At 41.2% G+C, this 27,854-nt stretch overlaps 1 protein-coding gene across 15 annotated transcripts in view; it reads right to left on the bottom strand.

Annotated features, from left to right (window-relative positions):
- MBNL2 (muscleblind like splicing regulator 2) overlaps nucleotides 1–27,854 on the bottom strand; it is a 158,572-nt gene that overhangs the window by 36,461 nt on the left and 94,257 nt on the right. For 14 of the 15 annotated variants that reach the window (XM_053563084.1, XM_053563095.1, XM_053563097.1 and 11 more), the window contains 3 exons: nucleotides 19,007–19,171; nucleotides 10,832–11,032; nucleotides 7,601–7,864 (listed from right to left, as the gene is read on the bottom strand). In XM_053563084.1, the coding sequence (XP_053419059.1) occupies nucleotides 7,601–7,864; nucleotides 10,832–11,032; nucleotides 19,007–19,171 (630 nt within the window). The remainder of the gene's footprint in view (nucleotides 1–7,600; nucleotides 7,865–10,831; nucleotides 11,033–19,006; nucleotides 19,172–27,854) is intronic. The other variant, XM_053563099.1, reaches the window with a different exon arrangement.

The raw sequence follows: 27,854 nt of genomic DNA on the forward strand, positions 1-27,854 counted from the left end.
TTCCATGATGCCATTTTTGTTGAAAATCTTTCATCCCTGCACAGTTTTACATTGTTAAGTAATGCAGGGTTTGTGTGTGGGGGTGTTGTTTTGCTTTGTTTTTTAGCTTAATCTGTGTTAGCTAAAGAAGGCTGCATAGCCTATTCTCCTATGAGCTAGGTGGTTAAACTCAAATTTACTTTGGCCTCAACTTCCTGGCTCAATTTTTCTCTTCACATTTTTAGTCCTTTAGATTTATAGAATGAATCAACTAGTGGGTTAATCTTTCCCAACATGCTAAGTAAAAGAGTCCAAAGGCTGGGATTTATGAACAAAATTTTAATTTAACACAGCATCATTTAATGAAGTGTCCAAGTAGAATAAGAAATAATAAATATTACTTCTTAAGATTATCACCTGGAAGGTTAATTTTCTCCCATTTCCTGCCTTAGTTTGATGAAACTTTGTTTCCATAAAATTTAGAATAATCAAGGATTAAAAAAATATTGAGAACTGTAAAGTAAGCAGGACAGTGACAACATAACCTCTTCCTACCACTCTTTAATGGGGGTTTTCTTTATTACACGCAAAGATTTTCTTTTCAAATAAACACTGAGGTCTTGGAGGGCAGGACATACACGTTACATCTTATACACACGGTGAAACGTGCAGATTAATTTTTTAAAGTCTATGTTGATGAATAATCATAATACGGCTTTTTATCAATAGATGATACTGGGGAATATGTCTACTACACTGAAAGATCTTCAGGGTTAGTATTACGGACCTTGCAGATGCCCAAATGCAGTGGGCTCTAGAAGCCTCCTTGGGCACTACAGCGGAGAAAAAGGTTCATTTTAATCGTGCTCTCAGTATGCGCCAGGCCCTAGAAATCCACTGTTGCCAGCCTCACCAACACTTCTGATCTGCTGCCCCTCTGGGCCCATCCAGCTTCATGTACTGGCTGATGAATGGGAGGAGACCCTATGTGCAGCCAAGTATGTTTTCTTTTCTGGATTGAGAAATAATCCAACCATGGGTTATGGCAATCAAACCAAAGGCCCACTCCAGGCACTGTGGCAAAGACCAAATCTGAGAGGTTGGGCAATGCTAACAGCAATAATCAGAGTTGCCATTTTAATAGAAAAGTAAAAGGATGTGGACAAGTAGGATGAAGGTTGGGATTCCTGTACAGATTTTCTGGAACAAATGAAACTTCTCTAGCCAATGGCAGCTTGTCCCATTTCTTTTTGCAAAATAGTTCTTTCCTGTGTCCCTCCAGTTTTGGTATACTTGAGAAAAGACTGCTTATATGAAGATCAGACACGCTTTCTATTTAATGCTATCAAAGAGAAGTTCTGTCTGGCTTGTTCTCACATGTTAAAAAATCTGTAAGCATGACACTTATGTTTTAAAAGGTATTTAAAAGAATAATGCTCTAACAGAAACAAATGCCTCTTTTGTTAAAGCTTTAAATTCTGTTTAAGGGTCCAATTAATTAACATAATGGGGAACTCCCCAGATAAAAATAAAAATTGCAGTATGGAAATGATTTGGGTTCAGACAGGAAAGGCAGGTGAATGAAATGGCAATGTTTTTGAACTGCGATCATCACTCTCATTTGTCCCTTTAAATAAGGTAATAAAAGAATAGTTTTCTTCAGGTTCTGAAGAGTAAATCCTACTACTGGGGTAAGAATTCTTTGATTTCATCCAACTGCACCTTGGCTGGTTTCAAAGGCACCTCTCACTTTAACTCAAAAGACAATAACAGATTCAGTAATTTTCATGTCATTGTCAGAAAGAACCTGGCTTTTGTTCTGAAACTACATTCCTTTGGGCTGTCTTTGAAGATGCTGCAAGATCATCTGACTTCTCAGACTCCAAATTTGGCATGGTGTGACAGTCTCAATAATCTTTGTGCATCCTTTTTTTTTTTTATTTGCATTTTGACCAATGTAAAGAATGTGACATTAACATGTACAGAGGGCACAGAGAATAGAGTTGCTTTGACTTAAAGATACGCAGCTGAGGAATGACCTATCTCTGCAGATGGGCAATTTCTCCCTTTTCCCCCTTCAGAGCAGGCCATATGCCACCCTGTTCTTCCTGTGATTGAAGTATATAGTGATTGCAGTTGTTAGAACTGGTTTTCTAGGAAACAGGCAGATAAAATCAGGGCTCAGACATAAGGTCACCATCAGTAGCATGGTTTGTTGCATTAACAGGTACAGGCACGTCTTTTTTTTATTGCAATTTGCTTTATGGCACTTTGTAGCTAATGTGTATTTTTAAAAATTGAAGGTCTGTGGCAACCCTGCAACAGACAAGTCTCTCATTGCCATTTTCCCCTCGGCACGTGCCAACTTTGTCTCTGTGTCACATTCTTACAATGTTTCAAACCTAATTATTATACTACATTTGTTATGGTGATTTGTGGTCACCATAAATGATGTTACTTTGATGACCTTTGATGTTACTATGGTGACTATTTTGGGGTGCCACAAACCATGCCCTTATAAGATGGTGACCTTAATTGATAAACATAATTGTGTGTTCTGACTGCTCCACTCACTGGCCAGGTCTTTCTCCCTCTTCTTGGGCCTCCCTATTTCCTGAGACAAAACAATATTGAATTAGGCCAATGGATATCTTTATGATGGCTTTTGTGTTCAAGTGAAAGGGAGAGTCACACACCTCTCACTTGAAATCAAAAGGTAGAAATGATGAAGCTTAGTGAGGAAGGCAAGTCAAAAGACAAGACAGGTCAAAATCGAGGCCTCTTGTGCCTGTTAGCCAAGTTGCAAATGCAAAGTAAAAGTTCTTGAAGGAAATTAAAAGTGCCACTCAAGTGAGCATATGAAGGGTAAGAAAGTGAAACAGACTTACTGCTGACGTGGAGAAAGTTTGAGTGGTCTGGATAGAAGATCAAACCAGCCACCATATTCATAGAAGCCTAAGTCCAATCTCCAGCAAGTCTCTAACTGTTCAATTTTATGAAGGTTGGGAGAGGTGAGGAGCTGAAGAAGAAAAGTTTGAAACTAGCAGACGTGCATATGTGAGGTTTAAGAAAAAAGGTCTTTCCACAACATAAAAATCCACAGTGAGCAACAAATGCTTAGTGGAGAGGTTGCAGCAAGTTATCCAGAAGATCCAGCTAACGGGGGCCTTCAGGTTTTCAAAGTACATGAAACAGTCTTCAGTTGCAAGAAGATGCGATCTAGGACTTTTGTAGCTAGAAAGGAGAAGTCAGTGCCTGCCTTCAAAGCTTCAAAGGATAAGCTGACTCTTGTTAGAGGTAAATGCGGATGGTGACTTGAAGTTAAAGCTCAAACTTGTTTTCCATCTGAAAATCTTAGGGTCCTTAAGAATTGTGCTAAATCTCCTCTGCCTGTGCTCCAGAAATGGAGCAACAAAGCCTGGATGACAGCAATCTGTTCACAGCATGGATTATTGAATATTTTAAGCACACAGTTAAGACTTATTGCTCAAAAAACAAAAAGATTCCTTTCAAAATATTACAGCTCACTGACAATGCACCTGGTCACTAGGAGCTTTGATGGAGAGGTATAAGAAGGTGAATGTTCTTTCCATCTTCAGTTAACCCAATACACATTCTGCAACTCATGGAAAAAGGATACATTTTTAATTTCAAGTCTTATTTTAATTAAGAAATGCATTTTGTAAGGTTTTAGCTGCCACAGATACAGCTGCCATGATTTCTCCAATGGATCTGACAAAAGTAAGCTGAAAATCTTCCAGAAAGAATTCCCCTTCTAGATCCCATTAAGAAGATGCATGATTCATGAGAAGCCAAAATATCAACATGAATAGGAGTGTGAAAGAAGTTGATCTCAACCCTCATGGGTACCTTTGGAGGGGTTCAAGACTTCAGTGGAGGAAGTCACTGAGGTATTGGGGAAACAGCAAAAGAATCAGAATTTGAAGTGGAGCCTGAAGATGTGACTGCATTGTCCCAACTTCCAGATAAAACTGAATGAATAAGGGAATGATTCTTATGCATGAGCAAAGCAGGTGGTTTCTTGAGATGGAGTCTACTCCTGGTAAAGTTGCTATGAATTTTGTTGAAATGAAAACAAAGGATTTAGAAAATTATGTAAACTTAGTTGATAAAGCAGCAGCAAGGTTTGAGAGGACTGACTCCAATTTTTTTGTTTGTTTGTTTCTGCAGTTTTTTTTTTTTTTTTTTTCCACCAAGGCTGAGTTTGAACCTGGCACCTCTGGTATATGGGGCCGGCGCCCTACTCCTTTGAGCCATAGTCACTGCCTGGACTGACTCAATTTTTGAAAGAAGTTCTATTATGGGTAAAATGCTATCAAAGAGCATCACATGCTACAGAGACTATGTTGTGAAAGGAAGGGTCAATCAATGTGGCAAACTTCATCGTTGTCTTATTTTCAGAAATTGCCATGGCCACCTCAGTTTTCAGCAACCACCTTGATCAGGTCAGCATCCATCACACAAATGCTGAGGCAAGACTCCACCAGCAAGAAGGATTATGACTAAGTGAAGAGTCAGATGATGTTCTTTTTTTTTCCAACAATGAAGTTTTTTCTTGCCTTTTTTTTTTGAGATAGAGTCTTACTATATCGCCTTTGGTAGAGTGCTGTGATGTCACTACTCACAGCAACTTCGAACTCTTGGGCTTATGCGATTCTCTTGCCTCAGCCTCCCAAGTAGCTGGGACTACAGGCGCCATCCACAATGCCCAGCTATTTTTGTTGTTGTTGTCATTGTTGTTTAGCAGGCCCAGGTCGGGTTCAAACCCCACCAGCCCCAGTGTATGTGGCCAATACCCTAATCACAGAGCTACGGGTGCCAAGCCAACAATAAAGTATTTTTTAATGAAATTATGTACATTGGTTTTTTTAGACAATGCATACTTAATAGACTATAGTGTGCTGAAAAAAAAAGTCTGAAAAGAAAAAAATTCATGTACCTTTATTGTAATATGAGTTTCATTGTGGTGATCTGAAACTCACCCTGCAGAATCTGCAGAATATGTTTGTATTTGAGTTTTAGGGACTAATGTTTTTATTTTCCGAGGGCCTCCTTTCATACCCAAGTGCCAGACAGAGATGGCCACTGTAACCCAGGCCAAGCCAGCATCCTATTCCTCTGATGACAGAGACAGCCAAGTGACTCTTGACTGTTTTTTCTCATTACAGCTGGTGTAGAAGACATATTACATTTTCTCTCTTGCCAAAAGATGTAAGAACATGTCCCTATAGATTTCCAAAGCCATGGTCTGGGTCATGCAGAGAAGCTGCCCTTAGAGACTGGTGCTTGCCTTCCCAGAGGAGCAAGGAAGGAAGAGAAGCTGCTGGTTCTTAAGTTCCTGGACCTAGACCTTCCTGACCCTGTTCTGTCTCTACCTTCTTTGGAGGGCACTGCATGAGCCAGTAAAGATCAGCTTTGTCATTTAAACTACTTCAGTTGGGTTTTTGTCTGTTGTGACCAGAGTTCTGACTAGCCCTGAGGATGTCCTACACAGCTAGTCATGATTTATAATATGAATTTTATGGAAAGGCACCTTCTTAGTGGCCCATCAATCAACACACCTATTAGGATAAGTTGGGGCTGGTCTAACATGATTACAATGAGAAACTTCTTACTTCTTATAGGATGAGACTTTAACCACATGGATAGTAAAACGGATTCCACACCGGAGAAACACACAAAGGACCTCATTTGCTATGTTATCAATTTACTTTCCTCTTCTCTTCCCTTCTCCAAATTCTCAATTACAGTGCAAGGTTGGGAAGCGACTCTTACCCTAGAACCCCAAAAGGGAGAATTTCTCTATTTTTTTTCTGACCCTCTGATGTGGCTGTGGCTTATGTGACTAGGGTCGCTACCTACATAGAAACAGCCACCCACACTCAGGAAAACCAATGTTATGTCAATGATGAAAGAATGAGAAGTATGAGCGGAAAGGACACTAAAATGACAAAGATACGAGAGAAAAACAGTGAAACAGAGAAGCATCAGTGCCCAAGATGCCTGGAAATCTTGGAAGTAAGTTCAGATGGGAAAGGTCTCTAGAACCATAAATTTGCCCAAGTGATGATTATGTAAGGACGGGCTCTGCGCCTTTATCCCTGGATCCCCATTGCTTATCCCAGGCCCGTGGCTAAACAAGCATTTGTGAAAAGAATGCTGAGTAATGACGAACTTGTTTGTGTGGAGACTACACTTCCATTTTGGTCAGTTGTCAGTGTGTGAGGTGGTGATTGCCAGTGAAAATAGTACCTTTTTAAACTATACCTTTTATCTCTGAAGTCACATCTATCTTTCCTGAGTCCTCCTTGCCCCCCACTGGAGCCTACTGTGCACTTTGATCGTGACACTGACCAGCGTTAGTGCTCTCATTAAAGCACAAGCTCCTCGAGGGCAAGGGACCCTGCTTAACTTATTTATTCTACCCAGCAGGTGCTTGACTATGGTCTCATGAAATGTGTGAAGTGAATGAATTCACGGTGCCAGTCACATATCAAAATAGACTTATGACAAGCTGGAGAGCTCACATTGAAACAAATTACTGTAGTTAGAAACTTGTACACACGAAGTCTAGCACAGTGGTTCTCAAACTGTGCTGTGCATTTGAATCACCTGGGAGCTTCTAAAACAAAAACAAAAACAAACAAACAAAAAAAAAACACCATTGCCCAGGCCACTCCCAGACCAATTAAATAAGAAACTTCATGTTAGGCCCTGCAGGTAATTCCAAAACATAGCCAAGTTGGATGAGCAGAGTCTGGGCTGGGGCTTCTCAAGTGCCCCAGTACAAACAAAACACCTGGAGATGTTTTAAAATTCAAATTCTGATGCCCAAGATTCTGGAGGGTTAACAGGCCCCCTGGTGGTGGTGATGATGATGATGGAGAAGCCTTTAGTCCCTAAGGGACAGTTAGGCTCCATATGATTCTGGAGCTGTAGCAGGCTCCCAGGTGATGCTATTGAGATTGCTGCTAATCTCTAAAGGACAGGAAGGCAATTCATGGAAGCAAGCCTGGTCACAGGTGTGTGTGTGCGCATGCGTGTGTGTGTGTGTGTGTGTTTTGCAACAGCCGGCCAGTACAGTTCCATTTTCATCTGTTACATGCATTGCAGTTTCTGTCCTACATAAAATTTCGGTGGGGAAACTGCCCCTGTGAAAACAAGAGGGGAAAATGGGAGTAGGGAGAGGCCGGCCACTGACAGGTTCCCCACTGCGGGGCTTCTCCCAGGAGGCGGCTCTCAGCAACTGGCTGCGGTGGAGTCCACCCTCCCTGGCCACTCTCCGAAGGCCTGTTGCAGTGCCCACCTTCCTGTCCATTCCAACGCCCCTGAGCCTTCTCTTCAGAAGACCCCAAGTTAAAACAGTGCAGCCTCCGCAGACCTGCACCTGAAGGATTTACTTATTGTGCTGAAGAAGGGAAGGAAAGGGAAAACCAAACCAAACGAAATGAAACAAAAAGGGGAAACAACAACAAAACTTAGGCAGCAGAGCAGCGGGAAAAGCAGCCTTCCAGGGTCCCGCACCGCTGGGGAGAGCGGCCCGGGCGGGCGGGCGGGCGGAGGGCGCCGCGGCAGGTGCAGGGGCGGGCGCCGCACTTACCATGACTGTGGCCGCAGCCGCGGCTGCCTGGGCGGCCACCGCGGCTTGGTTGGCTTGGTGCTGCGCAGCTTTGATTTTGGCCTGCAAGTGTGCAGGAGGGTGAAAATATTTGCATTTCTCCCTCATGCAACGCCCCTTTATGTAATCCATACAAACGGTTACGGTGTTGTCGCTCGTGTCGACCATGGTGCTGTCTGCGGGGTGTGCAAAGCGGCAGTCGGTCTCGCCCCGGGCGCAGTTCCCTCGCTGGAACTCCCTGCAGACCTGCGTGAGACACAGGAGGAAGAGCCCGCGATGCAGCTAAGACAGAGGAGGAGAGCCCGCGATGCAGCTAAGACAGAGGAGGAGAGCCCGCGGTGCAGCTAAGACAGAGGAGGAGAGCCCGCGGTGCAGCTAAGACAGAGGAGCAGAGCCCGCGGTGCAGCTAAGACAGAGGAGGAGAGCCCGCGATGCGGCGCGGGGCCTGGCCCCGCTCACCACGGAAAACGGGCGGCCTTGGCTGTGGATGGTGGCTCGGGTGCCATTGGAACCCAAGCAACCAGAATCTCTGACAAACTCCCTTGAGCTTTGTTTTGCTCCCTTTGCTAGGATGAAAATCTGTATGAGAAAGTAATCCCCAAACTTCAGTTTGGCTAAAATAAGAAAAATCAACAAGGCCTTCATTGCCCCTGAGTAGCATATCATCCATCTATCTATCTATCCATCTATCCATCTATCTATCCATCTCTCTATCTATCCATCAATCATCCTTCTCCCTCTCTATTTATCCGTATACACAGATTTATCTTCATCTTTCCTTATCTTGAAATCTCCTATCTAGACAACAACTTGGGAGATACTGTAGGATAGGGTTTTTTGTTTTTGTTTTGCTTGGAGAGATAAGCTACCAGGTCTTAGCTGTACAACTTGCCAAAAAGAATCAGGAGAAAGGGCAAACTTGTTTCTCCTTCCTCTGAGGTTGGGGAGTGGGTGAATCTGGATATTCCTGCTTCCTTCCCTCTCCTCCTCCCCACTCTACAAAGAGAACTTGTAATCATACATCAGAAGGATCTAAGACACCAGAACTTTGATTTCAAGGTCATTGTATTATTATTTTTGACAGCACAGAAAGAAGATAAGAAAGTAAAGATAAAAACAAGAGAAATAGGGCAAGAGGCAAAGGTAAGGAAATAAACTGAGGGGAATAGAACAGAGTTGGAAGTGTTGATATTTTAATTTTGTAATCCTAAATTATCCTGAAATCTCTAGTAGCTAGAATTGTCCATCCTCTGAGAATTCTGGTAGATAAAGATTTTGCTTATAAAGAAAGATTTCTTTAGAATTTGAAAAATATTCTTGATTACATCCTGAATATAGACAACATGAAATAATATGAATAACATGTATTGTTTATATAAGCCTTCCTGCTTGTACATATCATTAGCAGGGAAAACATGAGAGATGTAAACTTCTTTCTTTTTAGCCTACGATTCCAAAGTTGATATGTGTTAAGTGTTGGCTTATCATTAGTGCTGTTTATGAAGAGTCACTGACAGGAAATTCAAGTCTTGAGAAAGTCTAATATACTTGGGAAATACTGTTTCACTGACCAGTCGCCAGGCAAGGCTGAAGGGTAAACAGCATGAGTTATAAGATTGTTAATTATTTCCTCCTACTTTGGATACTAGATAACATTCTATCTTTAGTTCATAAAATGTACAAAATCAAAATAAGATATTCCCACAGATTCTGAGTAAGCCTTCCTCTATAAATGGAAGGACTCCTGTCCATGACAGCATCATAGGTGCAGAAAAGCCATCAAGCACCTACCAAAGGGCTCTCTCTGTGTGCAGCTGACTTCACTCCTGATTTCAAATGAACTACAAGGTGCCTGCTAAAGTCATTGTGAATAGTTTTTACATGTGTCTTTGTCTGCTGGCCCTGTTGGGAAGGACTGTTTGTTCCCAATTCTGCTGATTTAATTTGTTTTCCAAAACAGTCACATACTGAACACAAAGGCTCTGTGGATCCAGCAGGTGGAGCCCAAAACACTTTTCCAGTTCCATGAAAGGTCTACTCTGTATTGACAGGGATGGGCTATGGCTTTTCAAAACAGCAGCAATGAGACTTTACATGTTCTTCAATTGGGGATACATAGACTCCAGATTGGAGCTGAGTGAAAAAAAATGTATATTTTAAAAAACACTTGCAGCTTGAAATTCTGAATTTTAAAACATTCACAGGAAATTCAGCAGCAACATTTTACTGCCCTCAAAGTTTATTGGGTTAAGATGTAAACAAATGCACATTGAAAGAACACTCTCTAAAGGTCCAACATAAGGCACAGTGTATGTCCTAACTATACTTGTGTCCCCCAAGAACTTTCATCAATAATGGAATTAAAGGAATGCTCTGAAAAATCCATGAGGATCTTTACATACCCTTCTTATATGCTCTATTAAATATTGTAGGGATGTAGTTATTGTAGTTGTAAGATAAATAGATGAATTCTCCAGCTGTGATTAAGGAGAAATTTTACCCAACAAGGTACAGGAGGGTTGACTTGATTCATAACTAAGAGTTATGTTTTATAAATATATAGACTTATTTTCTTGATCTTAGGTTAACTGAGAAACTTAGGTCTCAATTAGTAACTAAATTTACCCGGTTTCCAATTCTCCCATGTTTACCAAAAACACAGTCATGGCTGACATCCAGAACAGCCATACTTGTTCTTAAAATACTGAAATCTGGTCACACCAGCTGGTAAATAGTTGTAGTCCATTCACTCCCACCACTGTCCCTGAGCGTCCCGGGTTCCCCTGGTTGAGTGGGTTCTTGACTTGTCAAGTTTCCAGAACCTTTGAGGGTCTAGCAAGGGTTAGTGCCTGGCATAGCGGGAGTCCTTCAGAACCTGAAGCCATCTCTGGGACCTGCACAGAGATTGATTCAATATTTTATTGGTTGTTCAATATTTTGTCCTTAAACATACATCCCAGTCAAGCTGATTTTTGATCGTATTAAAGTTATTTCTTTCCCACCAACCAATTTTCATTATACTTGGCTTTATTTCAAACCATAGAATTAGGAACCTGTCGGTTTTGGATGAGTGTGTATGTGTGTGTCTGTGTGAGTACAGGAAGGTGTGCATGGCCATTTTACAGGATTGAATTACCATCTCCCAACAATCACTTACACAGAACCATACTCCTACAACACATGCATCTCAAAACATAAATATAATTGAAGTACCTCCAGTTTGTCAGTCCTGAGAAGTTTCTGAGTTGCAGTTGAGCCCGGGACAGTGACAGGTGGGCTTCCAGGAACAATAACAGGTGTGGTGGGTAGAATTTCCGTTGGGACTAACCCAACTCCAGGGGTTACAGGTGCTAAGTAAGGAGCAAAGCTAATAGCCGTATTTGTCCCTATTGCGGGACCTACAGGAAAAGTGGGCTGTTAAAGGAAGACAACACAGGAAAAAGATTTCTTTAGAATGAAATTTTTAAAGATCACTGGCAAATGTCATTTGAGCAAAACATATTCATCATACACTCTTTGTGTTAGTTGCATAATTCAATACTGAAACTGTAATAGAACTTAAATCCACATAGATCCCTTTTTTTCCCAAAACCATGTAAAATATAACAGAACATCACAGAAATCTAACTACGGCAAACAGATTAATTTTTTTTTCCTATGAAAGGGTTCTGCAAAGGAAGATAGTTAATTTCTATTCTACTCAACATTCCAAACACTGGAGTGTTAGAACACTGAAGTAGTGAAACCTATGGAATAATGATTGACAATCTTTGATTCCTTTTACTTGTTTCTGAAGGGGAGGAGACTAAAGAAAACCCTTGATTATAGTCTGATTTTGAATTTGACGAAGTTTACTGATTCTCAAAAAGTGAGGCTTACTTGGGATTTTATTTGGTCTGACTTTCTGGCATGTTTCCATCCATAGTCCATCACCAGGATGTAAGTTCCTAAAATTCACATGCACTTTCCTGATAGACAAACTATTTTGTGCTCTAACTCAATCATGTCTAGATCCAACCTTCCCTTCCTGAAAAATTAGATTGAAGAACTTCAACTTTTGAATTGACTAATTTCTCAACTGACTGTTAAAAGTTGGTTTGGTTTCCCAGGTCACCAAATCAACACAGCAGCAACAAGGGCATATCGTACCTTATTAAAATTGTTCCCTGTCACCGTATGCCTAGTCTAAGGATAAGGACTGGGTTGACGGTCTGATTATTTTTTAAAAGCTCCACCTATAAAGTAAATAAATAGTTCCACCTTTCAGAAAGGAAATAGTGTACATTTAAGGGAATAACAAACCTTTTACCTTTCAAGTACCACTGTTAGAAGAAATTTTTTTTTTTTTTTTGTAGAGACAGAGTCTCACTTTATGGCCCTCGGTAGAGTGCCATGGCCTCACACAGCTCACAGCAACCTGGGCTTAAGCGATTCTCTTGCCTCAGCCTCCCAAGTAGCTGGGACTACAGGCACCCACCACAACGCCCAGCTATTTTTTGGTTGCAGTTCAGCCGGGGCCGGGTTTGAACCCACCACCCTCGGTATATGGGGCCGGCGCCCCAGCAACTGAGCCACAGGCGCGGCCCAAGAAGACATTTTAAATGCTACACATTTTTCTTAGAATAAAATTTTATATTGAATTGGATCTGAATGCCTTATTTGATTTTTAATGATAGATAATTTTTGACCAGTTAATGCCCTTTTTTGACGCTGAACTATGATGTTGCCAGTGTTGTGCTCTTCAGAATACATTGAGAGTGACATTCTTATTGTCTATTTTTGATCCTGGGTGAGTTTTTTAACATATAGGAAAAAATAACAATCTATATCTAATAAACACATTTTTTCTTCACAGCAATAAGAGAAGAATATCTCTTAAAAATGGTTATGATAGAAAACAGTAAATTGTTGATAATTGATGCAGGGAGTCCTTAGAGAGGGTGGTAAATCTTTATTGAAGTGGCTGGGGGCTGGGAGAGGCAATTTTAATGGTCTTAAAGGGCTGCTAAGTCAGTTACCCCTTTGGGGAGCTCCTAGATCTGTATGGCTCAGATATGAAATTCACTTCAGGAGACAGCTGCAATGTGATGTCTCAATATGGGAAATATATATGTAGAAGGCAGTTAGGATTTTTTCTTCCTTGACTTTCTACAAGATTTTATATGTGTGTTTTATCCTTTTGAGTCATAATTATAGAAAGTTGTGGTTCTCGGCAACGGTAGCTTTTATAATTTAGTATTATTAAAAAAAATAAGTGCTTTAAATGGCTTAAGGACTATGTGATGTTAAGATTGTTAAAAACATGATCATTTCTGAAAGGTCATAAATCACAACACATCAGGAATTTAATAAAGTAGCTATACTGGAAATGCTGGGGGGGCAGCTTTTAAGAACAGAGGTAAAATGTGACTCAATAGGTCTAGCAGGGACCTTGAAATTTGCATCTAAATTTTTTTTCTATGTGATCTGACACGTGGCCAAATTTGGGGAACCACTGTTAGAAATAAGGAGTGAAAATACTTGCAGTAATTTGCAATTTCGCCTAAAAAATTATCTAAGTAAACATTTACAGAAAAGATTCCTCCCTCATACCTCCATTTTGATTTTCTTTGGGAGTAAATTCCCAATCCTCCCTTCCCCCAGGTCATCTGAGGTCCGGTTAGTGTGGTACTAACACACATAGCCTATGCCTTTACTGTTCATAGGATGTGAGAATCTCAAAACTCACTTCCTAAAACCTCTTTGGATATCAAAAAATCTATTCCAGTTAATTAAATTTTCCCTTCAGGCTGGGTGTGGTGGCCCATGCCTATAATCCTAGCACTCTGGGAGGCCAAGATGGATGGATGGATTGCTTGAGCTCAGGAGTTCGAGACTAGCCTGAACAAGAGTGAGACCCCATCTCTAAAAATAGAAAAACTAGCCGGGGTTCAGGGGGCGCCTATAGTCCCAGTGACTTGGGAGAATGAGGCAAGAGAATCACTTGAGCCCAAGAGTTTGAGGTTGCTGTGAGCTATGATATTACTGTACTCTACTGAGGGTGACAGAGTAAGACTGATCTCCAAAAAAATAAATCCATAAAAATAAATAAATAAACTTTCTTTTCTGAAATGTAGGTTACTTGTTTACCTGATTTTACTCATCTAAAATGAATGCTCCAATATGTTTTATGAATGGTGCTGCCACATAGATTACAGAGAAATAGTAGGATTTAAAAGTAAAACCACAGATTTTCAATTCAGAGAGAACTGAATTCAAATGCAGTGCTCTGCCACTTAACTTATTCTTATCTTGGGAGGAAACTAACCTCTGAGATTTATTTTTATGTTTTTAGAGACACTGTCTGACTTTGTTGCCCTCAGCAGAGTGCTGTGGCATCACAGCTCATAGCAACCTCAAGCTCTTGGGCTCAAGCAATCCTCTTGCTTCAGCTTCCCAAGTAGCTGGGACCACAGGTGCCTTGCCACAATGCTCAGCTATTTTTAGAGATGGGGGGGGGGGGTGTCTTACTCTTGCTCAGGCAGGTCTCGAACTGGTGAGCTCAAGCTATCCACCCGGCTCCGCCTCCCAGAGAGCTGGGATTATAGGCGTGCCACCGTGCCCGGCCCTGCCTGAGCTTTAATTTTCTCTCTCTCTCTCTTTTTTTTTTTTTTGCAGTTTTTGGCTGAGGCGGGGTTTGAACCCTCCACCTCTAGTATATGGGGCCGGTGCCATTATATTTGAGCCACAGGTTGCTGCCCTAATTTTCTCTTTTGTGATAAGGAGGTAAAACTGCTTAGCTAAAGTAGTTGGGCCAAATGAGGGGCTATTTATCTCCTCCTTCCCATGGTCATAATGTAATAAATAGCACCTGTCATTAGTACTGCAAAAAATCAGTATTAATAAAGTTTTTTTCCCTCAAATTATCCAATGATCCTATAACAGGAAGGTAATGAGCATAGGGGTATAAAACTGAGTTAAATTATAACAATACTCTTTTTTTTTTTGAAATATGGGCAAAGAAACTATATATTTTCTATCATGTGAAACCAAAAGTTAAAAGTTCATGGGCCCTATGAAGATAGACTCAATTGGATATTTTCCTTTTTTTTTTTTTTTTGCAGTTTTTGGCTGGGGCCAGGTTTGAACCCGCCATCTCTGGTATATGGGGCAGGCGCCCTACTCCTCTGAGCCACAGGTGCCACCCGGATATTTTCCTTTTTTTACATAGAGTGTTTTTCATTGAAGGTGTTTAGTAAAAAATACATAGTTATGGAGATTTGCAGAGATGTGCACTCAGTATTGTTATTATGGACAATAATACTTTACATCTGGGAAAGGTTCTAGCTGTTCTCAAAGCATTCTCACACTTGTTGTCTTCTTTAATCTTCTCAAATCCATGGAAACCAAATGTGGCAGCAAGAATTACGGAGTCTGACAGGTGAGAACAATTTAGAGTGGAGACACTAAATGGATAACCCAAGGTCAATGCATCCAGGTGGAGTCATGGCACAGCACCCGATTCCTGGCTCCCAGGCTGAACTTTTCTACTCTTCTGTGCTCACTGGATTTTGTTGGCAATTTCTTAAAATAAAAGAGGAAAGAAAAATCCAGAAGCCAGGTGCCCGTATGTCTCTGGAGCAAACAAGCTGTTAGTGGGCAGCTGGTCAGGAGCATGGCCCTTGGCTGCCCCCGCTGTCTGTGTGGGGCCCTAACGCGGTGGGTAAGTTCCCAGCTCCTGGATTTCAGTTAAACTCCCAAGGTAGAATCTCCTGGTGACTGAATTCAGTTCTCAGCCAGCGGCTCAGAGTAAAGGAGGGTAACATTTTCCAGGCTCCTCTCTCTGGAAGCACACCAGCGCCAGCCTGGGAGAATCAGCCCAGGGCTCCCGCAGAAGCGCTGCTGCCAGGCTGCGGAGACAGCCTCCATTTGGTCCCTGTCATCTCATCTTGCAGTTCTAACTCACAGCGAAAGAGGCCGCAGGACAAGATTTGCAGGAAGCTGTCTTGAGGAAAATCACTTCTGAAATGCTGGCCTGGTGACGTCCACTCTCTTCCTGACCCCTCCTTCCATCCTCGCCTCCCTGGGCTCCTGTGTCTCTGCTCTTCCTTCCCAGAACGTGACGTCAGTAATCCACGTTCAGAGACCACACACACACATATTCACTACATAGTACACTCACAACACACTACACACAGCACAACGCACACTACATATAACACACAACCTAGGCACTCACACACTGACACAGTCATACACAAATACACTCACACTTCCACACGGACTCACAGCCACCCATCCGGCTTCTTTATCTTGCAGGGACGAGTGAAGGCTGTGTGTGTTCTGGGAAGGATGGGAGAGAAGAATTCCAGCTCTATCCTAACAGGAATTGGGGGAGAGAAACTACTAGGAGTGAGCTAGGGTGGGCTTTTCAAACACAGGGAATGTGAGACAAAAGAGTTGAAAGAAAGAATGCTTGGCATTTTCAATCATTTAATAAATATTTATTGGTACAGACATGGTGCCAGAACACAGTGTGTATGTTTATAGAACTGAAAGCCTAATAGGAAAGAATAAAACAAACAGAATTACAGTTCGTTGGCGTGGATAAGCAGAGGAGGAGGAGGTGGTATCATTGATAAGGATGGTGGGAATTGGAGATGGGTTGCAGGACCAATCTGGGGCCCTATGAAGAATGTAAGTTAACCTGTGTGAAGCACGGGGACACGCCAGCAAGGGCAAAGGCCAGGAGGCACACACGAGCTCTGTGTACACAGAGCTCAAGGTCTGCTTTGGTTTCTGCAGAGGCAGACAGAGTAGCTCAGCGTGAGCTGGTAAGCTCATGGAGACCAGATCTCAGAAGCCATTAGAGATCATGTCAAGGTCAAATTTAGGCTTTATTTCCAGTGAAACAGGAAAAGTATTGAAAGGGCTTTAACTAAGGGAGCGATATGATCCTATTTATGTTTTAAAAAGATTCCTCTGGTTGTTATATGCAGGAAATATCGGAGTACCTTGAGAGTAGAAATTGAGAGAAAGGAAGAAAATGGTTATGTGGTTTATATTTTGAAAAATGGTTGATGGTGGCTCAGAGAAGGGTGCTGAGAAGGGGAGAAGTAGAAGGGTTTGATGGCAGATACGATAGGACTTGATGATGTCAAATAAATGCAGCAAAGAATCCACTGGAGTTCAGTTTGAGATTGTCAGTTGATGGTACCGTTTACTGAAATGGGAATGCAGTGGAGTAAGAATTTGACTTTGAACATGTCAGCTTCCCGTGGGAGATTTAAAGGTGTGTCCAGCAGAAAGCTGGATATATGAGCCTAAGTCTTGAAGGAGAGGTTTGGGCTGGAAACATAGATCTGGGGGTTCATGGCCTGCAGATGATTTGCAGCCACAAGAGAACAGACGAGACCACAAAGGAGCGGGTAGATGGAAAGAAATACCCAACTCTGGGCACCTTGACACAGAGCAGAGGACTATACTGGGCGAAGGAGACAGGAGGAAGGAATGCTCAGAGGGAAGGAGAATTTAACAGAGGAGAGATAGATTACATGTGTTGAGTATAGCCAAGGGTCAAATTAATCATCGTAGTCCATTCTGGCTGTATAACAAAATACCATGAGCTGGACAGCTTATAAACAACAAAAATTTATTTTTCACAGTTCTGGAGTCTGGGTTGTCCAAGATCAAGGTGCTGGCAGATTCGACGTCTGGTGAGGACCAGCTTCCTGGTTCATAGATAGCACCTTCTCACTGTTTTTCCCACATATGGCAGGAGGGTCACAGGTCTCCTTCGTATTTCTTCTCGCAAGGACACTAATCCCATTCATGAGAGCTCTATCTTCATGGGCCCTATCTCCTAATGCCATCACCTTGGAGCTGGGACTTCCCCATATGACTTTTGCAGGGGACACAAAGATTCAGACTATACCAACCATGAAGGCAAAAGGTGACCATCAGTTTGGTAAATCTCTTCCACCGAGGAGAGATTTCAGTGGAATGGGTTCAGAGGTGGATGGAGGAAGGAGGGAGTGGGAAAAATATCCAGAGAGCTTTAAATAAATAGGATGTGTATGAGTCGAATGAGTGTGACCCACACGCAGTGTTCCTCTGTCGACATTGCTGGTTCTAAATTGATTGCCAGAAACATTGTTTATATGTATAACTGAATTATTTTAGCATTTAGGTAATTTAATAAAATCATTTATATGCATGCATCAATGAAGAGAGCCATAAATTATACATGTGTGTAGTTTTAAATAGAACCATTTAAATGCCTATTTTGGGTATGAAGTGTGTTCAGCATTCTGTGCTCAGGCCTTACAGCTGGGCGAGTTCTTACTCATCCTTCACAATACCCTTATTTGAGACCTCCTCCAGGTGGCCTTTCCTCACCCAGTCTCATTTCTTGGGCTTGAATTTTACTCTGCCATTTTCATGCGTCTGTATCTTATTTATCTTGGAGCCCTCTGCAGCTGGCATTTAAACTGAGCTTTAAACAATTGTCTTTTATGCATGTACTTTTTTTGTTTTTTAGAAGAAAGCAAATTTCACTCACTTTTACTTTTTTTAAAATAACCATTAGCTTATTTCTGACAAATAATTCAAAAATGTAAATGAAACCCACGAAAGTCAAATGCATTCCTTTTCCCAAGGGTGTCAATTCCAAAAACAGTTTCCAGTTCTTTAAGGAAGTACTTTGGAACACAGTGAAATCAAGAAGGAAACACATGTGACATATATGCATACATAGCACACACTCCCGTGGGCATTGTCACAACTGTTACACCTTTGCAGGCCTCTGAAGTACAGTAGACCTGGGCGGCTCAGGGAGGACTTCTGTCTGTGGTGCTGCCTTTGCCTTCCTTTTGGGGGCGCTGTTGCCAGGCTCTTGCCAGCATGGCTGAGTGAAGTCCCAGCTGCACAATTTATTAGTCTCATGTCACTGGGGATATCATCAAAATTCTCTGGTTTCTTACTTTCCTCACCCCTAAAATGGTGCCATGGAACTAAATAATCTATTTGCCACATTGCTAAAAATATTTTAGGCATCACAACCTCTCTTCAATACATAGATTATCAATTGACACTCTAAGTGAAAATGAAGAATTATCTCCATTCTAAGATGTTTCAGAGATAAAGGTTAATTAATAAGGAGAGAGAGTTGGAATGACAGATTCTCCAATTGTTCAGGAATTGTCTCTGCCTCCTGTTTCCACAAATACATTTTCGTTAAAAACTTAAGAAAAGAAAAAACACCAAACCTATTTTCCAGCATCTATTGAGCTTCAAAGCTAGGTGCTTTAATTGTAACCAGAGTGGAGGAAGGATATCCTTGGGTCAATGTGGCTTGGCCCATACCAATGCTTTAATCATCCAGCCCCTCACTAGGTAAGAGGTACTCACCACTGGATGAAGCGGTGTTCCTGGAAACATAAATTGCATCTGCTGGGCAAGCATGGCTGCTGCAGTTTTTTGCTGGATCAAATTGTTTCTCCCATTAATTTCTAGTTGAGTTTTTAAGTGTGTCGGCGGGTGAAGATACTTGCAGTTTTCTCTTGAACAACGGCCCTGTAAAATGAATGGTTTGGTTTTAGGACTGTTGTAGATAGCTTGCATCTCAACATCAACCATTTCACAATTGCTTCTTCTACATGAACAAAGGTAGGGATCTTCCGTGTGTGCACGCACTCTTGGGAGGAGTGAATCAAACCTTATTTGATTATTGAGGTGACTTGAGACTGTGGGGCAGAGAAGCTTCCTGGTTTTTTGTTGTTTTTTTTAATTCCTTTTCTTTTCTTCCTTTTTTTTTTTTTTAAATGGATTTGGTTCCAAAGAAACATGGCTGCTGAGTGTAAGAGAAAGGTCCTTCTATGATGTGTGGAAAGTAATCAGAGGGGCATATCTATTGTGACCCATCAAAAGGAGCCTTTGAACTTGCTACACACAAGTCTGTGCATGCTAGAGTGTTTTCCAAGTATGAATAATTACATGACAAATGTATGCAGTGGGGTTAGTAATAAGAATTTTAAATGTGTGTTCCAGATGAGCTGAAGACATCCTTTATTTCAACTTATTGAGGAAGAGGCAATAATTATCTTGGGGTGGATGTTTCTTGGTAATACATGCACAGGTGAAATTCTCAGGCCTGAGCTTATCCTTATTGCAACCGGGTACTTTATAACACAACAGCTGTAGCTCCATGGCAGGAGTATCAAATGTGATGTCATTGTGTGCTCTGGTTAGTGAAGAGTGTTCATGGCTAGAGTAACATTCAGACACTAAAGCGGGCAAAACAAACAAAAAATTAGGTAACAGGATGTGCATAAAACCAATCTTGAAGAGTAATTGCCTATGGCAGTGTTTATATTAATACTTAATCCCCAAGTAGAGAGAATTATGTTGATGTGTGAATTACATCATTTCTGAAGAAAGAATAGCAAACTGTGTTAACCAGTTTGAGTATTATCATTCCCCAGAGAATTAGTCTATTTGCAACCAAGAAAAGAGAATATGGATTTGTTTACCAGATATAAAAATAATTTTAAAAAGCAAGCTTGGTGGATCTGGGGAAATGAATTTGTTTATAGTCATCCTAATTCTAAACATCTGCAGTTCTCACTCTGCTTCCCACTAATTTCAGCTGTACTTTTGGCAGCTCAGGCTCCCTCTCTGGAGTTTCAGTCTTCCCCCACCACTGTGGAGCAGGGCAGACAGAGGCCCTTTTCTCAGTCCTGACGGCCTGTGATGATCGCCCGATGCTGTCCTGAGGTTCTACTGTTAGCAGCATTAGCGGTTGAGCCCCCTCTTCAGGGAGGATAAGCAGGTGGGTGCCAAGGACATCAAAAGGAATAGGCCCTCGCTTTCTGCTAATAACGGTCTGTAACAATGGGCCATATCAGTGTGTCTCCTTAGTCTCAAGTTCACATTGTGGATGTTTCATTCAGCCTCCTATGCACGTGGACGAACAGACATCCCAGAGCAAGTCTCGGAAGGTCTAGCAGAAAGATGCAGGTAAATTGGAACTGTCACTGGGACCGCATCTAAATCAAAGCAGCCTTGGATTCTCTATCTGCTTCCCTCTGAAAATCTGATCTTTTTTACTTTTACTTCTGACTTTACTCATTGCTTCATGACTTTCCAGTCCCTCCAGCCCCTGCTCATCGACTTGCTTCAGGCATCTCTTACCTTACTTCCCTTTCTCCCCTCCCTTGACACTTGCCTCCATCTTTTCATTTGTCAAAATAGATGAGAGAGAATTTGAATAGAGCCAGCACCTACAAAGCAGGTCTCCGGAATGCCTGCCATTCTGTCTGGTGACCAAATAACTCTGACCATCTATGATGGGAGGTGGTCACAGGGAACAAGATATACCTATAGCCATAAGCTGTGTTGTGGGAGGGTATGGCAGAATGCATTTCTTGTGTAGAGGATAAGCCATGTCAGGCTTCTCCTCAACTCACACTGTCTTTAGCCACAAACATTGTACTTGGAAGCTGACACCCAGAAAATCTCATGTCCACAAGGTACACTTATGGGGGTATCTACACAAACATACAGATGGGTCCAGGGGAGAGATTGAGGAAAGCAGAATAAGACAGAGTGGGAGTAGAATTAGTGAAATGTCCACATTTCTACCCATATGGGTATTAAACTATGTTTGCTCATATAATTGTTAATTTGATCGTTAGTCTTTTTACATAGCTTTGTAACTGCGCATACAAATTTTGATTTGGCAGGAAAAATACAATTTTCTTATAAATGCTGTTATCCCTTGACTCTTAGGGTGCAACTATATAAACTACTTTGGCTACACTATTAGAGAATGGTTTACAATGTCAAATGGTTTACAATGTCAAGTTGATGGAACTTTCTTTTTCATGAAAATTAGTGTCATTTCCTAGTGTCCTTACTTGTAGTAAGGAGTATTATTGATCAGCGACATAGGACATAGGCAATTTGTGTGGGGTTTTTTTCTTTACAACATCAGTAATGATCCCTACTTTACAAAATGGCAGCTGGCAGGCTGGGTGCTAAGGCTCCTACCCAAGGCAGGAGCATGTTGGGAGGCCAAGGCAGGAGGACTGCTTGAACACAGGAGTTTGAGGCTGCAGTAAGCTATGATCAGACCACTGCCCCCCACCCTGGGCGACAAAGTGAGACCTTATCTAAAAAAAAAAAAAAAAAAAAGAACAAAAAACAAAATAGCAGATGGGCTCAGAAGATTAAGGAACATTCCCAGGGTCATATTACTGGTAAGTGGTAGAACTAGATTTTAAATCCTGGTCTACCCGACTCAATTATATCACCATGCCAACCTATTTATTTGCAATAGTTAAATCCAGGAAGGATAAAAATCTAGCATTATCTTCCATTACATAAGAAAATACATAATGAAAATTTAAATATAATACACTATATTTGAGAATTTGGGGAGAAAAAACCAAATACTTGCTTGGACCTACATGGGGGGGGACAGAGGAATAGTTAAGCTCACAGTTCTTGGCTCATAACTTGGCTCTGCCTTTTCCTAGCCACATGGCTCTGAGTAACTACCTGAATCTTTTCTTCATCTGTATGATGAAAATAATTATTGTGTTTTCCTCTTAGGGATGTTGTGTGATTAAATGAGTTAACACAAGCATAAGGCTTAGAAAAATGCCTGGCACATAATAAGCACTGAGTAAATGTTGTTTATTATCAAAGAAAGAAAAATGTTTCTATGTGGTATTTTGTTTCTAGAACACTGATTTCGTAGTATTTTGATTGACTCTTCAGTTCTTCCTTAGAATAAACTTTCACATTAAAACAGAAAAGCTACTTAGTTGTACTTGATTTGGGCACTTGATGTTTTAAATTATTTTCCATACTACAGGGCATTTGTGCAAGTGTCCACATTGAAGGAGACAGCCCCGAGTCCCAGCTCAATCTAGTATGAATATATTGAAGAATGTTGTGCTGTGGATGTCTCTTCAAAACCTAAGAGACTCTAGGTAGTAGATTTTTAATAAAGGATCCTACAGGATTCTAAAATGGAAAAGCTCTTGTCAAAATATAACAAGCTACCTGATATAGTCAACAATTTTCAAGGAAGTTTTTGTTAAGGCATGAGATTTGCCAGGATATGCATCATTGTACAGAAACTGTTGATTATCAAAGCAACTTGTCACAAGGGAGTGGGAGAGGGCAGCTTGCAGAAGTCTAAAGCATCTTTGTACATCATTGTGAAACAAAACAGAGGTGTCAAAAATAGTATCTCCTGATTTTAGTCCAAGAAATAAAGACAAAAATGTCCTGGAAAAATCTTCCTTGTGGCTTCTGAGATTTGTTTCTTTGCTGTGTTTTTTGCTTGTTTTGTTTTAACCCTTTCTTCCTTTTAGTTTTTCAGAAAATACTGTTTCTAGAGAGATAAGGGAAGTAGAGTCTAGTGTCTAGTGATAGAGACAGGTGTAGCTTCTGCAGGCTGGAGGTGGGGGCGTGCCATTGCCAGGGGCCTGTGAGGAGCCTGACAGAAGACCCAGCCACAGCCAGTGAGATGGGCCCACACCAGGGACTAGCTCATGGGTCAACTAAGTCCTTGGGGGCTTTGCTTACCCCAGCTAGGACATACCAGGTATGCGTCAGCAGGTAGTTGTATTCTTCTAGTCTGTGTCATTCATTCATTCAACATATATTTATTGGTATCCTACTATGTTCAAGGCATTGTGCTCAGTGCTAGTTAAACAAATTTGAGCAAAAGCAAGACACAGTATCCCCCTTCTTGCAGTGAAAAGAGATGTTACCCAAATCATGTCACAGATCAAGACCTAATTGCACATTGTGATACATGTTCTAGAGGAGAATGCCAAGAAAGGGTCGAGGGTAGGGGTCGGAATAGTGATCAGTGGGTCAGGAAAGATCTCTGAAAAAGTGACATTTAAATTGAGAAGTGGCCTTTCCCCATAGTCTTGTGCTATGGGGGAAGGGAGGGGGGAGGTTTTGGTGGAGGGAGGGTAATGGGTGGGGCCACATCTATGGTGCATCTTAGAATGGGTACAGGCGATTGCACTAATGTACACAGCTATGATTTAACAATAAAAAAGAAAAAAAAAGAAAGTCTCTAAAAAAAATAAATAAATAAATAAATAAATTGAGAAGTGTAGGATAAGTAGAAACTTGGCAAGGGAGTGAATGGTGTCCAAAGCGTGCGTGTGTGTTATGTTATCTGTGTGTGTGTCAAAAGGATTGGGGAGGATTAAAAAGATGAGAACATTCAGAGGAGGAGAGTGTGCTAGAAGAAGTTTCCCATCTGGGGACTGGCAAGCAGTTTTTTTAAGGCTACAGCACAGAAGGGGGTGTAAGTAGGAGTGATATGGGATGAGGCAAGAAGTAGTGGGCGGAAACCTGTCAATAAGAACTCTCAGAGCCCAGAGAAAGGGGTATGGACTTGAAAGTTTTAAAGCAGGAGAATAATAAAGTCTGATTTATTATCAGTGCCATGTTTAAATCTTGCCCTGCTTATTTGATCTTCCATGTATTTTTAACTTTATCATAGTTTCTATTGGTTGGAGATCACTTGTTTGAAATAATAACAGAGGTCTGATGGAGTCTCCATTGGATTTGTGCAGTTTGGTCTACCTCCAAGAATAATCTGTGCTCCAGGAATATTTAGATTAGGGGTGATGGTTAGAATCAAGTTAGAATTTCAAGCTGAATTAAGTTTATTAAAATAAGTGACCATGGAAGATTCTAATACAGAGTACTTGTGTCAATTCTCAACTGGATAGAGAAAGATGCTAAATAACTGTAATATGTACTTGGCAGAACAACAGATCAGAGCTACTAGAAATGCACGGCCCTCAAATTACATGGTGTGGGATAGAATAAATGCAGTTTTGGCTAAGAAAAGACTTCAGAATCAGGTTGGTGTGAGAAATAGACGCATAATTGAGAAATGAGCTTTTCTAATTGCTTATTTTAAAACAAGTAATTTTTTAGAATTTTTTCCTAGCATGCTCCTAATTGAAAAAGTCAAGTAAAATATGGAAGCAAAAAAAGAAAACAGATTAATTAGAAGATTGTTAAAGAATCTCCCATTAACGACAGGGGATTTTGCCCATAGGAATAGCTATCAGACAACTATATCCCATTATTTTTCCTTGGGAAAAGCAATGGATTTTATATGATCTACAATTCAAACCGTTAAATAGGCCCCCGCTGTATATACTACTTATATGTAATTTGACTTGTGATTTTGTGTGAGCCCAATCATTGATCTGTTGACTGAAAATAAAACCTTTAGGGGGAAAATAATTGCAGTTGGGAGCTGAACTCACAGCCTCATCTTCTGGATTTGGGCTCTTTCAGTTCTGTCTCGGCCACTGGCTGCTTTCAGCACATGATCATGTTTTCAAGCAAGCAGGCCAGGCTGTGGTGCACAAGCACCACTCTATGATCAAGGGCAGATGGAACGTGCTCCAAAATCAACCTTCAGGGACACTTTGAAACCTGCCCTGGACCCCAAAGCTGACCATGAGAAGTCATGGAAGAGCCTCCCAGATTTCTGGCCTTCCACACACCTAAGACCACCTTAGTGAAACCCTGTAGTCCAGACAGATGGTCTTGCTCTGGGGTTGCATTCCTGAAGCCTGTCCTGTCTTGGAGCCACTCCTGGAGAAGCACTTTAAACTAATGAATGAAGACACAATCTCAGAACTGTACGACTTGGACTTAAAATTCAGCTTTCCTGTTCTTGCCATTGAGCCAGGCCAAGGGCCTTGCAGTGTCCAGTTGCCACATCTGTAAAATGGAATAGTTCCCATCTCATAGACTTGTGACGGGGATGGAGGGTTAATGCATACAAAGTGCTTGGATAGTTCCTGGCACAGAGTAAGCACTCTCTAAACGTTACCATTGTCACCATCATTATTACTATTACAATTGGCACTTTAAATAACTTCCTTGGAACTTGCTCAATTTCCCTATCACTGTCCTTCTAGCCGGCCTGTCTACCACACTCTTTAACCCTTTGTTATTGTTGTTCTTTGTGCCAACTTCGGTCATTATCTGTTCAAAGAGTGCCAGATCTGTTTTTCTTTGATGTCTTCCCTGCTTAAAGTTGCCAGTGCTGATCAACACGGCATGACTCATTGAGAGTGTGAAGCAGCTGTATATTACAGTTGGAAAATCCCAGAATTCTGGTGATGGTTTCATCCCAAAATGATTCTATGAACTTTTACAAATGATTTATAACAGCCTGTGCCTCAGTTTTCTCATCTGTCAAATGGTGCTGATCTTGTTCCCCCCCTCAACTTCCTCTGAGTGTTGTTAGAGCCCAAGAGACAGCCGAAGATGCCTGCAAAAAACATGTAATTGCTATCCATGTTTCTCCTACATCTATTTTCCCCTTGAATGTTCCTAATCTAGTAAAGGGGAAAGCCACATAAAACAACAGTGACTGTAAAAAGTGACACCAGGGATGTATGTTGGTAACAGTCCAAGTACGTTCTGAGAATTATGAGACATCTACTTGAGGAAGCATGAGGAGATTCAGCACAAGTGGAAAATTAAGTCCAAATCGATGAAGTCTAGGAGGATTTATTAAGTGCCTGCAGAGCACATAGCATGGAAGTAAAAAATTCCATCAAACAGATCACTGTTTTCCTCTTGCGTAAGTTGTTTAGCAGCTGTTTTCTAAGTGACTAAAGTAGCTGGGCATATCTAATGTTCCCAGCCGCATTTTCCCTCCAGTTTCAAAACCTCTGAAGATTTTAGAAAGTAGGGGAAAATAAAGACTATGATTTGAGTAAGTGATTTTTATTGGTCCATGGAGTTTATGGGTCTGGGTCATGGAGGCCAAAGCTGAGTTTAACATTTGGCCTGACCTTCCTCTTCTTCCTCCAACATGTTCCAGAAGGATATGGGCAAGTGAAAGTCTAGGGAAATAAAATGGTTATTTCCATTAGGGCTTAATTTATAACATCAACTATGGGACCGAAAAAGCACTACTCTACGGCAAGTGACAGATTAGGCTTTTAGGCGTCTTTTGAATTTAAATAAACGAATTGAGTCACATGAGCGCCTCATATTATTAGTTCCAACTACATAACATAGTAAATAAAGTACCGCGTAAGGGCATGAGAATTAGAAGGGAACTGTAGATTCAGGGAATCGTAGTAAACAAACGATTATCAGAACTTCCATCAAAATGAACAATTGCCCACATCAAAGATATTATTCGTGAATCTCTAATGGGCTCTTTCTGTTTATTATTTGGTTCACTTTATATTACCATTTATCATTTATAGTCCGGATATATAATGATGTTTTTGGTAAACAGCATAATATTTACAGTCTCCTCTCTTCTAGGGTTATGTTCCTTTGGCTCTATTGCTTCTGTGGTATGGAGTAGTGATTTTCAACTGGTGTGCCATGAGAGGATCTTAGCTGTGCCACAAAAATTTTAAAAGATCATTATTAAATTATTTTTGAAAGAAGTTCAAAGCACAGTAAGTATATTCTTTTATGTACTCTTTTTTTGGATCAACATAATTTAAGTGTGCCGTGAAAGTTTAACTACAGGTTCAAGTGTACCATGAGACAAAAAAAGGTTGAAAAACACTGGTATGGAAAAAATGTGTAGGGAGATGTATGGAATATTTGGCAATGCAAGCTGGTGGAGAAATAAGGGGAAATCACAAATGCTGACTGGCAGGTACCACCACCTCCAATGTCACCCAGTACCATCAATCGCATAGCTATGGTTTGGGGGAGGATAAGGAAAAGTGGGAATTAAGTTAAGTAGTTAGGTGCGTGGCCTAAGTCAGTTTGCATTTTCTTCCCCGAAAACCATACAAATAAGTCTAATGGATCCTTTCCGGCTTCACCTGGATGCTGGGATGGTGCCCAGAATTCTCTTCCTAAGTGGGTGCTCCTACCTTTCTTTTAGGGAGTTGCAAATGCATCTGAGGGTTATCATCCCTGGATTTGCATTTAGGGGACCTTGTTACCAGCAGAGGGCTGGGAAAAACCTTCAGGCCAGTGCAGGTGCTTTTAAAATAGGTGACTCACGCATTATTAGGCGATGCAACTGCCCCCATTTCTTGAAGCACTATTGGTGTAGGCCCCTGACATTTAATTTTGTGACTATTTTGAATAAACAAAACCTATAAATTAACAAATGAGGACGAAAGGCAAAGTAGGTCAATGGTTTGTAGTTTTCCATTTCAAAATATGTTTAGGCCTTTTTTAAAAAAATTGGATTTTGGTTGCCTGA

This window comes from Nycticebus coucang, chromosome 15 (genome assembly GCF_027406575.1).
Source record: "Nycticebus coucang isolate mNycCou1 chromosome 15, mNycCou1.pri, whole genome shotgun sequence".
Classification (NCBI taxonomy): Eukaryota; Metazoa; Chordata; class Mammalia; order Primates; family Lorisidae; genus Nycticebus; species Nycticebus coucang.